The sequence below is a fragment of the Echinops telfairi genome, unplaced genomic scaffold (genome assembly GCF_000313985.2).
Source record: "Echinops telfairi isolate 266 unplaced genomic scaffold, ASM31398v2 ScPeMD7_7458;HRSCAF=8496, whole genome shotgun sequence".
Classification (NCBI taxonomy): Eukaryota; Metazoa; Chordata; class Mammalia; order Afrosoricida; family Tenrecidae; genus Echinops; species Echinops telfairi.
This window is the reverse complement of record NW_022111358.1, coordinates 40,132,526-40,145,600: the sequence shown is the minus strand read 5'-3', so window position 1 is coordinate 40,145,600 and position 13,075 is coordinate 40,132,526. Positions and strand designations below refer to the sequence as shown.

General features: G+C 47.1%; 1 protein-coding gene across 2 annotated transcripts in view; it reads right to left on the bottom strand.

Moving 5' to 3' along the window:
• The window catches only part of MAP2K6 (mitogen-activated protein kinase kinase 6), a 147,765-nt gene that overhangs the window by 13,889 nt on the left and 120,801 nt on the right, over window positions 1–13,075 (bottom strand). The window contains exons 5-11 of one of the 2 annotated variants that reach the window (XM_045299717.1): window positions 9,896–10,015; window positions 7,744–7,860; window positions 6,462–6,513; window positions 4,510–4,637; window positions 2,939–3,016; window positions 1,887–1,976; window positions 1,377–1,516 (exon numbers count right to left, since the gene is read on the bottom strand). In XM_045299717.1, coding sequence (XP_045155652.1) covers window positions 1,377–1,516; window positions 1,887–1,976; window positions 2,939–3,016; window positions 4,510–4,637; window positions 6,462–6,513; window positions 7,744–7,860; window positions 9,896–10,015 — 725 coding nt within the window. The remainder of the gene's footprint in view (window positions 1–1,376; window positions 1,517–1,886; window positions 1,977–2,938; window positions 3,017–4,509; window positions 4,638–6,461; window positions 6,514–7,743; window positions 7,861–9,895; window positions 10,016–13,075) is intronic. The other variant, XM_004709174.2, reaches the window with a different exon arrangement.

Here is a 13,075-nt window from a genome sequence, read left to right as displayed (position 1 = left end):
GCGATTGTGAAGAATAAGGTGTGCATGACCCAAGACGTGGTGTTAGCAACTGCCTCATATGCATGTGAACATTGGACAACGAATAAGAAAGACAACAAATGGAAACCTCTGAATTATTGTGTTGACAAAGAAGAATAAGTGTACCATGGACGGGCAGGAATGCAACAACAACACGGCTGTCTTGGAAGACGTACTGCCCGAATGGACTTTAAAATTGAGGGCGGCAAGACCTCATCTCACATATTTTGGACATGCTATCAGGAGGGACCAGTCCCCAGAGAGCATCATGCATGGAAAAATAGGGAGTCGGCTACAAAGAACAAGAACCTTCCAGAAGATAGGTGATACGCTGGTTGCCAAAACGGGCTCAAAGGTAGCCATGATCGTGAGGATGACCGAGGGCCCGGCAGGGCTTCCTTGTGTGGGGCACAGTCTCACTATGAGTCCGAAACCACTTGAATGCAGCTAATGGCCACAGTCACCGCCCGGCTTATTCCCTCTTGCAACTCCAAGTCTCTTTGGATTCCTTCCTTAGATCCTCAACATTAGCCATGGATGCCCTCACAGACAATGATAACCAGAGTAGGCCGATAATACGTCAAAAACAGGACTTCTAGGAGCTCAAGTAACAGACTGCTCACTATCTTCTCACCCAGAGTGATTCCTTGCACCTTTTCCACTCCCTATCCCTAGACTTCCAATGGGTGCCAGCTGCCTCTGTCTCTACTCTCATCAACACCAAAGTGCTCCCATCTCTTATAAAGGTATCTCACGCTGGGATAACAGTCTGCATACAGAGTCCTGGGGGTGCAAGGGTTAAGCGCTAAGTGGCTACCCAGAATGCTTAAACCTACCGTGCCGTTGCGTGGGATAAAGACGTGGGATTCTGCTCCTGTAAAGATGACCGTCTTAGAGACCCTACAGGGAAGGTCTACTCTGTCCCACGGGGTGGCACCCAACAGCAGCAATGGTGCGAAGAATGTTCCTTCTTCTTGAGCCCCCTCCCCTCCACGCACCCTCACTACTTCCCCTTTGCTGGAAACACGCACCCAGTCTCAACTCAGAATCTACCATGTCCATAAAAGCCTGTCCCATTTCTGCTCTCTTGGGCTCACAAAACCACTCGTGCACATCTCCATCATTGGGCCTGCCCTATTGTCCCACGATTACTAATGGACGAGGGTCCTCTACTGGGTTCTCAGCTCCCTGAGGGCAGGGACTGGGGTCTGGTCCTCGGTGATCTCCAGCATCAAGCGTACACTGGACACATGCTTTCGGAACGACGGGATGCACAATCGACCTGGCCTGATGGTGCAAATTCATAAGCACGTGTCTTTGTCCTTTGCACTGACACCAGGGACCTGAGGCGCTCTTACCACTGAGAGGTAAAGTCAACAAATTCTGCAGAAAACTTGTCTGCTGGGAGTTGTGGCGATGGCTCTTCTACCACCTGTTTGAGCTGCTGGAAGGGGGTTCCCCAGGAATCATAGGGAAACCGGAGGATGGCCAACTCAATCTGGGAGGGGAGAAGGAAAGAGGCAGAGGAAAACAAGTTTACACAGGGCTGCTTTAGGGAAGCAGGTATGCTTTATCCCCAGAAAACCAGAAGGAAGTACAAGGGCAACGTTCAAGTACAGCTAGAAAGGTAGGAAAGGAAGCCAACTTAATACTATATACTCAAGCAGATGTCCCACAATCCCTAGGGATGGGGATTTTCAAAGAGTATCTCCCTTGATGTGGTTGTTGGGTGCCATTCAGTTGGTTCTGACTCCTTGCGACCCAGGGTGCAACAGAAGGAAATGCTGCCCCGTCCGGCTTTCAGCACCACGGATTCCAACAAATTTCCCTCTATCACTAGGGATAGGGACTTGCGAATATGGTCTTACTAGAGGCAGTAACAAGGAGCTCCGGTGGAGCAGTGGCATAAGCGTGGGGCTGCTAGCCGCATGGTCAGCAATTTGAAACCACCAGCCACTCTGTGGGAGAAAGAGAAAGTTTTCAACTCCGGTAAAATGTTAGTCTTGGAAACGCCCATTCAGGGGCCAGTTCTGCCCTGTCCTATAGGGTGGCTATGAGTCCGAATTAACTCAATGGCAGTGAGTTTGAGAGGCAGAAATTTCAGTGTATTTAAAACTGAGTCACCAACTGAAACACCCCCATCCACCCCTACCCCCCCTCCCACCCTGTGGCCCATAATAAAACTCACAAGCCAACAGGATTCAACATGTTGCAACAACCTGACTGTCAAATGTTTGATCTGAAAAGTAATTCTCCCTCTAAGATCTCTACAGAGCTGTCGATCTGTAGGCCCCTTGCTAGAAGGGAAATAAATAAATAAACAAACAAACCAAAATAGCCTGTAAGGCCAAATGACTTGTCTTTTTTTGGACCTGAATAAAGGCCACTTTGCCATTATGAGATCATATGTTTTCTGGGCAGAGGACATGAATAACTCCCAGTATTTAATCAGCTGCTGTCCTTGGGAAGGAGCCAGGACCACAGGGGATAACTCCAGACCTTGGTGATACACTGAACATTTATGATCACCTGGGTTACTAACGGAGAAGTTGCAAGTTCAAGTCTTCCAGGAGGTACGTTGGAAGAAAAATGCGGTGACCTGCTGCCGAAAAAAAGCCGGAGCCTTTGAAACCCCTATGGAACATAGTTCCATTCCAACACACAGGGGGTCGCCCTGAATTGATGTTGACGCAACTAGTTAGGAGCAGAATGGAGAGAAAGACTGGGTTTGTCTAATACCAGGTGCGTGTTTTCATTACGCATGCTGCAAGCCCTTGTCAGGGAAAATCTCCTGCTATCTCAGGCAGGAAAGGATGCCCAAGGCAGGCCCTTGGAGTATTTGTCTCTGGGTCCCAGCATCAGAGCCATGTTCCATGTCTCTCCTAGAATCTCAGAATCCACGAAGATCAGCATACGCTACCATTGTGATGCCCAGACTCCAGATGTCGGATTTCACGCTGTATCCCTTCTGGTTGAGCTCTGGGTTTATCCTTTCAGGCTGGAAAGAAGGCAGAAGAAGACACCTGTGATGGGATTCTTAGCTCAATAAATTCTTCGGGGTTGGGGGGGCGGGGGTTGGAGGCAGGTAAACCACTGCCACATGTGTTGTTATAAGCTGTTTTCATCCCTCTCCAGCCAAGGAGACTTGCTAATGATGATAAACAACCATCTCCCCACGGGGTTTCCCATGTTCTACGGTAGTCTCCTGTGAGCTAGGGCAATTAATCAAAGTGCCTTCATAAATCAGAACGAATTTCCACTTTACGCAAGAAGAAGGGAGGTGTGTGTTATAAAGCTACCCTCCAGTCTAGAATCAAGCTGACTGAAAACACCAACAGTCCAGAACTCAGGAAGAGGACTCACGGGGGCTCCATAGATGGAGCGCTCAGCCCAGATGGAAACTTACAGCCAACGAGTTGATTCCAACCCATAGCAAACCTCTACGACAGCAGTTCTCAACCTGAGGGCTGTGACCCCTTTGGGGGTCCAACGACCCTTTCGTATATTTCCAATGGTCTTAGGAACTGAGTCACTGCTCCTCTATCTGTCTCCAGGCGGGTCCGCCCACGTGCAGATACGCCCACACACGGGGTCACCACAACATGAGGAACTGTATGAAAGGGTGGCGGCATTAGGAGGGTTGAGAACCACTGCTCTAGGGCATAATAGAACTGCCCCTTTGGGATTCTGAGACTGTAAATCCTTATGGGATCAGAAAGCCTCAATTTCCCCCTGAAGACCAGTGCGGGATGTGAACTGCTAACCCTAAAACTAGCAGCTTAATGCTTACGGTTAGCAGCCCGATGAGGAGCCCACTAAGCCCCCAGGGCTCCTGGATGACTGGGGTAGTGATAAAGACCTAAACGGCTCTTCAGTGGTGGGAACAAGTTCTCTGCTGACAACCATGAACCTTCATAGTCATGAGCTTGTCCCAGGAGGAACCTGACCAACTAACTGGTTTGGGCCGTGGTACCGCTCATCAAGCAGGACTATGCACTTCCTTCCATTCAGTGTGGGAAAGCGTGCAGGCTCTGTTGTTTTCCAAATACTAGAACAAGGCTGGCTTACTGATTTACATAAGAAAAGCCATGCCTGTGAATCAATTCACCATGGATTGCAGGCAGGAAATACTCCCACTATAAAACCATGGAAGGCAGAAACCTGTCAGAGAAGGAAAGCTGCACCTATTTTCCACTACCGAGAGTGGTGGAGAAAATAAACAAATAATCTCACACATAAAAGCACAACAGATAACGAAATAAACATGGACAGGCTGCAACCCTTCGAACGGGGACAACTTTGGAGAGTCCGAAGACCAAGGCAGTGCCATGGGGTTTCGGGGGCCCATGCTTTGCTGCATTTAGGATTTACAAAGATGCAGCTCTTTCTGGGGTCTTGGACAAGGCAGGGGAGCAGCACGTTTTCCTGTCCCTCTAGGGCTTTCCACTTCCTCTTGACTGGCAGCTGCGGCAGACTCCACCCCCAGCTTACGGCCATGTAGGGTTTGCATCCAGCGTCGATCGTCTTAGCTACGGAGTCCACAAGGTAGCCGCTGATTCCGAAGTCGCACATCTTCACTTGGCCCAGAGCATTGATGAGCACGTTGGAGGGCTTGACGTCTGAAAGCAAAAAAAAAACAAAAACCACCCAGGGCCGTCACTCCGCGAACATGCACCTCTCCACCACCAGAGGGCCAGGAATCTCCATTTCTCTTTCACCTGTGTCCACACAGCCCGACACAGACCAACAGGTCCCTAACTCACTGCCACCAGCCTGCGATGGCATTGGCCTGGGTTTTGTTTCACGTGTCGCCCGGCTTGCAGGACCGTGAAACGGGAAAGGACCGTGAAACGGGAAAGGCCGTTTCCTCTGCTTAGTGTATCAACTCCGCACTTGCACTCACTGCCATGGGCCGCATTCCAATTTATAGACCCTGAAGGGCAGGGTAGAACTGCCCCCTGTGGATTTCTGAGACGATAACTCTTGACGGGAGTAGAAACCTCCATCTTTCTCCCAAGGAACGGCTGGTACAGCTGGTGGTTTCGAACTGCTGGCCTTTAAGATTGCGGCCCAATGCATAACCACTACGCCACCAGGGACTTCTCAGTGTACTACCATTGACCCCGCCCCCAAGTTGATAATTAAAAAAAATTTTTTTTAGTATTACTGAATCAAACGCAGTGGAAATGTTATCATAGCATACCTCGAGTGTATGAGTAATTGATTCTGGAATGGGGAGTTACATGATGTCATACTGTGACACAAAACCCAATCAAAGCAGCCAGTTTTGATTGACATCTTTGCAAACAGTGTACCTACCAGAAGTCACATAGTTTACAGAACCCCGCACTCCCCCCTGCGGTCATAAACCCAGATGACAGGGCAGGTCCCAGACTACAGGTACTCTCTGATCTGCCATGGGGAAGACAATGAACTCCCTTGCCGCTTGGTTCTAACATAAGTTGAACACCTCTTTAAATTTTTTTCTGTTTTAGTTTTCATTATTATGGCCTTTAAAAAAGCCCAGTATCTTTAGCAATACAACCCTCCTTTGTCTTTGAACCTCTGTGGGTGAACATCTGAGAAGAATAATGTAGGAAAATGATGAGCTGCCATATGGTATGGAGTATATGAGAACATGTACCCCCCCAAAAAACCCCCAAACCTCAGATGTTCAGTGCATTTCATTGTAACTCGAATCCATAGTAAATGGAAGCCTGCCTGTAGACACGTGGATGAAGGCGTATTATTGAACAGCCTTCAAGTGAAACCTTCAGATGAGAAAGATAGAACTTACCCAAACACCCACACCTTCACCCCCAAAGTGAACTGTGGTTATTTTTCTCTTGGTAAGAGAATTGGAAGTGACCATCACTCCCCACCCCCTTGTGACACTTTTCAGAAAGGACATGTAATCTAGAAGACAAGCATTGTGAAAACAAAGTTCAAAATGGACCCTCTATCATTTTCTCTTAGATGGAATTGCCGACATACCTCATATACATGCAACTGTGTATGTTCCTTAATGTTGACGAACTAGTTCAATGATGAATGGTTGGGTGGGTGGATGAAAAAGTGAGTCAGAGGGAAGGGGGGAGAGATGAAGATGCCATTTTATTGGCCCCCTGCTGCCTGAAGGGCTTGTGCTTTCTACATAAGCTTTTCATACTTAACTAGACCGCTAAAAACGCAGATTCACATGCATCTGGTCTTGAGATCAGTGATTCTGCTTTACGTCAAGGTCCCAGGTGATGGTCGTTACCAGTTGCCTGTTCATTCTAGTCTCTAAAATTCTCAACAATACCCCAGCTGTTGCTTGGTAACAGGCATTTTACGGTCAATGTAGATAGAAAGGAAAAAATAAAACAAAAACAAACAAAAGACCCAAGTGAAAAGAATGAACTTCACAAAAGGAGCAGGCTGGACAGCTCTCTGATGCTCACCTCGATGAATGACAGAGAGTTTACTATGTAGATGTTCTAACGCCTTAACAATCTGCAAAAGAAACACAAGATCACTCATTCACCCCATCGCTGGAAGGGCATGAAATGTCAGTTATATACAGGTGTATTAGGCTTGGCTTCAAATCATAGTGGGCTATTTTCCTCAAGATTAGCCCTATCAAGGAAAATGCACAGGAAATCACAGGACAAAGAGGGATGGATGAATTGATGGGTGGATAACTGGAGGCACAGGACTCCATTGGCTGAAGAAACTATCTTATGGTAGAGAGGACCTCTCATCTGCCTTGTTTTTCATTTGGCCTCAAACATTGTTATTTAAAATCTGGTGAACATATTCACACATCCACTCACCGTGTCAACCATGTCTACATGTACAATTCAGGAACATCTATTACCTTCCTCAAGTGGTGCACACCATCTCACCATCCTTCTCAAACTGTCCCACCACCTGTGACTTACACTCACGGCCCTCTAAGCTTCTCCTCTAATCTCTAAGGCTGCCCTTGTCCATTTGATCTCATGCAGATAATTCTTTAAGGGGGCCCAAGGTAGACAATTCTTTGGAAGATCACACACATTTATTTCTTAAGATAAACTATCGGGGGGGCTCAAGAAAGACTTCAAGAAATCATTTTGATTTCCGGTTTATCAAGATCTTCTCAGGGCAATAGCTTTAAGGATTCATCCAGGCTGGCCAGCTCCAGAAAATTTGGGTTTCATAAGAATTTGAAATTATTTTGAACAGAATTCTAGACACAATTCTCTCTCTCTCTCTCTCTCTCTCTCTCTCTCTCCATCCTCCTGAGCCTCAGTAGTCTTTAAGGTAGCATTCTTTCTTCCCATTTATTTTTCTTCTACTTCCTTCTATGGCCAGTGATGCCAGGGAAACAACTAGAACTCTGTGAGTGACAGTAGGGAAAACCATTTCAGACTAGAGACACCACGGTTGGGGTCCTGCAGGATGGCATTTAACTTAGAGTTTACTAACCAGGTCAGTGGTAAAAGCTTCCACCCACAGTTGGGAAGGAAAGTACTCATTTACCCATCCACTGATCGACGCACGCATTCAGCCAACATGGACGAGATAGTCACTACAGTCTTGACAGTGTTCCTTCATACTGGGAACATTTGAAAATGCCATACTTACAAAATGCCTTTTGCCCCAGAGCATATAATCATTGAATCAAACCAAAGGAACATGAGGACACATCAGACTTAGATGTCTCAGACCTTCCTTCTAGCAGGTTCAGGATGTACTCACAGAAACTGCTATTTTCCCTAAGATGTCTTCTGGAATTGTTTGGTTCTGATCAATGACTTGCTTGTAGAATTTGTCTAGCGAGGTGTCCATGAGCTCCATGCAGATCCACACGTCACCCTGAAGACCAAGCAGGCGATGAAAGAAAGACGTGAAAACAAGAAACACTCAACATTTCTCATCGAAAACCAGGGCATAAACACCAACAGGCACAAGCCTTTACTGTGCCTGCTGCCTGCCTGCTGCTGGCCTGACCTCTCATTAGAAAGGTCAGGAATTAGAGACCGGCTTGACGACTGAGGGGAGATCCCACAGTCCACACGCGGGTGCAGGAAAAGGAGAGGCAGAGCAAGGAAGTAAAATCAGCCAGTATGGGGCACAGGCAGGCTCAGTGAAGCCCGTGTAACCAAAAGTCCAGGGTATTTGAGATATTAAGGAATCCATACAAGTCAAAATATGCATCATGGATGATCTACAGGCCACCCATTGTCATGGAAGTGATTGTGACTCACAGGAACCCCATACAGGTTTCTGAGCCTTTGTATATCTTTATAACCTCACCTTTCTCCCAAGCAACGGCTAGTGGGTTTGAACCACTGATCCAGTGGTTAGCAGTCCAGCACTTACCCAACAGTACCACTAGGGATCCTTCGTTCTGCCAAAATAGGCCAACCAAACCAGACAAAAGGAGGCTATACACATTTGAAAATACCATACTCGTGGGGTGACTTTGCACCAGAGCACATGAATATTGCATAATACTTATTCCATTGCCTGAGTCATTGCGTGGTTCAGTGGGATCGAGTGGGTTCCTGTTCATAATGACCCTGGGCACATCAGAATGAAGCACTGCCCCACTCTCAAAATTGTGATTCTATTTGAGCCTATTTCTGCAGCCACTGAATCAACCCATCTTGTCTAGGGCCTTCCTGTTTCTTGCTGTCCCTCCACTTTACCAAGCAGGGTGTCCTCCTCCAGGGAGTACGTGAGGCGAATCTCACCCTCCTTGTCTCTAAGGAGCATTCTGGTTGTACTTTTTCCAAAAGAGCTTTGTTTGTTCTTTTGGCAGTCTACGGCACTTTCAATACTATAACCGGAGGCTTTGTAGTTTTCTCCCCTTGGGTTCTTTCAGTTGAAGAGGTGCTGAGCGTGTTGATCCTTTTTGGTTTGCTAACTCTAGGCCCTTTTCCCATTTCATTATTATATTGTATTTGTCTTCTTCAGAGGCCCTTTGACACGTTCCATTCAGCTTCTGGACTTCATCATTTCTTCCATTTGCCTTTGCTACCCTATGATTGAAAGGAAGTTTCCGAGCCTCTTTTAACATCCACTTTGATCTTTTCTTTCTTTCATATCTCTTCGATGACCTTGGTCTCTCTTCAGGAATGATGGTCTTGATGTCCTCCCATAGCTCATCGAGTCTCCTGTCATCAGTGCTCAGTGTGTCAAATTTGTTCCTGAGGTTCCTGAAATTCAGGTGGAATACGCTCAAGGTCATCGCTTGGCTCTTGGGGACTTGTTTTAATTTTCTTCTGCTTCAACCTGAAATGACATATGAGCAGTTTGCAGTCTGTGCCGTGGTCAGCTCGTGGCCCGGTTTTACCTGCTGATATTTCTCCATCGGGTCTTCCCACAGATGTTATCAATTTGATTTTGTGCCTTCCATCTGGAGCTGTGCACATGGATCGTCCCCATTTGTGTTGTTGGAGAAAGGTATTTGTGATGAACGAGTCACTGGTCCTGCAGAAGTCGACCATGTGATCTCCAGCTTCGTTTCAATCCCCAAGCCCAACTACTACACTCTCCTCTTCGATTGCACTCCAATCTCCAATTATGACTCATGCAGCTGGATGGTGTGATGGCCACAACTCACAGGACCCTTTGAAACAGAGTAGAACAGCCCGTGGGATTTCAAAGCTGTCATCTTTAAGAAAGCAAGGAAAGAAAGTGAGTTTGAAGGCCTGCCTTCAGTTAGCAGTTGAGTGCGTAGCCAACGGGCAAGCACTTAATGAAGGGCTCCCTTTATTAAGAGACATAATACCTTCATTATAAGCCATGCCAACAGAGAAGAGTGTCGTGAGTGTGCGGAGTGGTGCTTTGGTGGTCCGGGGAACTCTGTTATTGTTCTCCTGGGGGGAACTGGAGAATCACCTACCTCACGGAAGAGTGCGCCATAAAAGGTGACCGTAAAGGGACAGTCCACCGTCCTCATGGAGACGTCCAAATCCATCAGCAGCCTTTTCTGCTCCTGGCTGTTTACCGTGGCCCGGATCCGCTGAGGGGAAAGACGGGGATACATTTCTAGTTACTGCTCTGAAGATGAGTCTGTCATCACTCAGGCAAGGACCTGGGGGCCAGCCGTTGGGAAAATAGTACCAAAATGTAGCACACAACTTCCAGCAACAGTCTTTCAAATTTGCCGGGTGATTCACTCTTGGCATCTGGTGACAGATAAGGCCGAACGGTACTCACTGGATTTCCTGAATCCTCCCTAATAGGAAGCAAACGTGGACTATATGCATGTGGGGGAGTTGGCAAATGTCTAATGTTTAGGAAGGTCTTTTCCAAATTACAAAACCAGTCTGGTTTCCTTTACGATGGTTGTGCAAGGAGCCACCAGATAAATCAGTTCACTGCTGATTAGGAGTCTGTAGACACCAATAGCCACCCTATCCCCCGCCCCTTGGGAGATGGGAAGGGCTCTGATTAACAGGTAGCTGGCAGCATCCTATACTCAAACTCAGTGCCATCAAGTTGATCCTGACTCTTGCCAACCATGCAGGACAGGGGGATCTTCCCTGAAGGTGCCCCAGACTGGGATTGGAAAGCCCCACCTTGCTCCAGAGGTGTGGCTGGTCATTTCGAACTGCTGTTCAATTCTGAACCACTGTGCCACCAGGGCATAGTCAGAAAGCAATGGAAACCATTCCTTTCTACCTTTGGAGGGAAGAGCACCTGGCGTGCCATCAAAGAGATCATTAAAGAAATAGAGGTTTCTTTTATATGATGAAGTAAAATATAGATAACGCCACTTGTGTATTGTTTAGTCGATTATGACCCAATACCCATTTGACAGGGTAGAACCGCCTCATGGGGTTTCCTGCCCTGCCATCATTCCGAGAAGGAGCCTGGTGAAACAATGGCTACATGATCAACTGCCAACTGAAGGGTTGGCCGTTCAAACCCAGCAGTGGCTCCATGGGGGGGGTTGGGAGGGGGGCAGATCTGGTCATTTGGTCTAATGAAGATGGACTAATTCAGACACCCTCTGGGACAGTTTGGCTTGGTCATATGGAGTCATTATGCATCTAAATCAACTGGACAGGTCTCAACAACACCCACCTCTATGGGAGCAGATGGCCAGATCTGCTTTCCAAAGAGCCTCTCTGAAATAAGTAAATAAATATTCATTTGATGGCCATCAAGTTGATTCTGATTCACAGTTATGCTGTAGGGTGGTGTGGGACTGCTCCTATTGGTTTCCAAGACTGTCAATCTTTACAGGACTTGGAAGCCTCCTCTTTCTCCTGTGGAGGCTGGTCGTTTCAAACTTCTAACCTTGTGGCTGGTGGCCCAAAGCATAACCCAGGGATCTAGGTAAGTTACAATCTCTGACCTTTCCGTTAGTAGCTGAACATTTAATGGTTGAGCCACCAGGAACCCCGAACAGCATCCCCAGACCCTCTGCCATCCAGTTGATGTTGACTCATCGTGACCTGATAGGCCAGAGTTCAAATATCTGCTCCCTAAGGCTTCAGAGGCTTTGCAGGAAGAGAAAGCCTCCCCTTCCTCCTGCAGAACGGCTGACTGATTTGAACTGCTAACCTTCTCATTGACAGCCCCACGTGTAACCCATTATGACACCGGGGCTCCTTTGAATATCATTAGATGTTTGCTTCTTCCTCCCCGCCACATCCCCCACTTTGGCCTATGTAACCAAACGTCAGCAGAAGATCACACTTCAGTATACACCAAGTAAGAGAAAGCCATCTCCATTCTCCAAAGTAAAGGGGGCCCAAGCCACAAGCCACGGGACCAACCACATTCCCAACATAGGACCCAATCTACCAGCTAGAAGGTAGCTTCTCTACAGTCCTCCAGAACAGACTCCCTGGTTGGATGGAGCCTGAGATTACTACCCTTAGTCACCTTTCAGGCCTGAAATGGAACTGACCCTCTCGGCTCAAGTTTCAGCTAAACAATAGAGAGGCCTATAAAATAAACAATACCATTAAGGAAGGTCCACATTCGTTACAACAATGCACCAATCAAGATCCAAAGGGCAGTGTTTGTCCAAGAGGAAATTTCAAAAGAAAAGAAGGGGGAGGACAAAGCACCCCTATAGGACAGGGTAGAACTTCCCCTGTATGTTTCTAAGACTGTCACTCTTTAAAGGAGTAAAAAGCCTCTTCTTTCTCCCTCAAAGCTGCTGGTGGTTTTGAACTGCTGACCTCTCAGTTAGCAGCCCAACACGTAGCCCATGAAAGAGGAATGGAAATGGGAAATATAGGGAAGTGGAATGAATGGTGTTAGTTATACTGTGCATTGCAATCAAAGACATGAAACATAATGTGTATAAAGCGTTGAATGAAAATCTGACTTGCTCTATAAACCTTCACCCAAGTCACAATAAAAAGTTCTATAAATACAGACAATCCTTCTAGTATCTGTTCAAGAAATAAGCCAAAACTCAAAACTCATTGCCATCCAGTCGATTCTGACTCACAGTGACCTACAGGACACAGCAGAACTGCCCCTGTGACTTTCTGAGACTGTAAATCATTACAGGAGTAGAACGTATGTTGTGGGTGGTGGTTTTGAACTCCTGACCTGAAGCTTAGCAGCCGAACACATAAACCACTATGCCGCTAGGCCGTAATGGGTTATAATCCTAAACCAGGCAAAATGTAGGCAAATCAGCTCCTTTTCCAGAATTGGAGACAGAGCTCCTCTCCCTCAACCCATGGTTTTCAGGGCCAGATCCTTTTAAAACAAGGAAACCGTGAGAAAAGAGACCGAAGAAATACAACCCCCAAGGAGAGATTGTGAACGTCGGTTGTTGATGTGGACAATCAACAGGCCAACAAACAGACAAACAGCCAAACTAAAACCTCTGAGACAATGGAGGGCACTTCAATGTGTATTTAATGAGACTAATCAAGTATTGTTGGTTCCGTCCAGTGTCATAAAGGCGAGTAAGTGAAAAAATAAAAGCAGGGGGTGGGGCTTGTCCAAAACACCACACACCCTGCCACTGAGTCTATTTCCCGGACTCCCAGCAGCCCTGGAAGACGTCGAACTACAGGAAGACAGGGCCTCATTTTTCTCCTGTGGA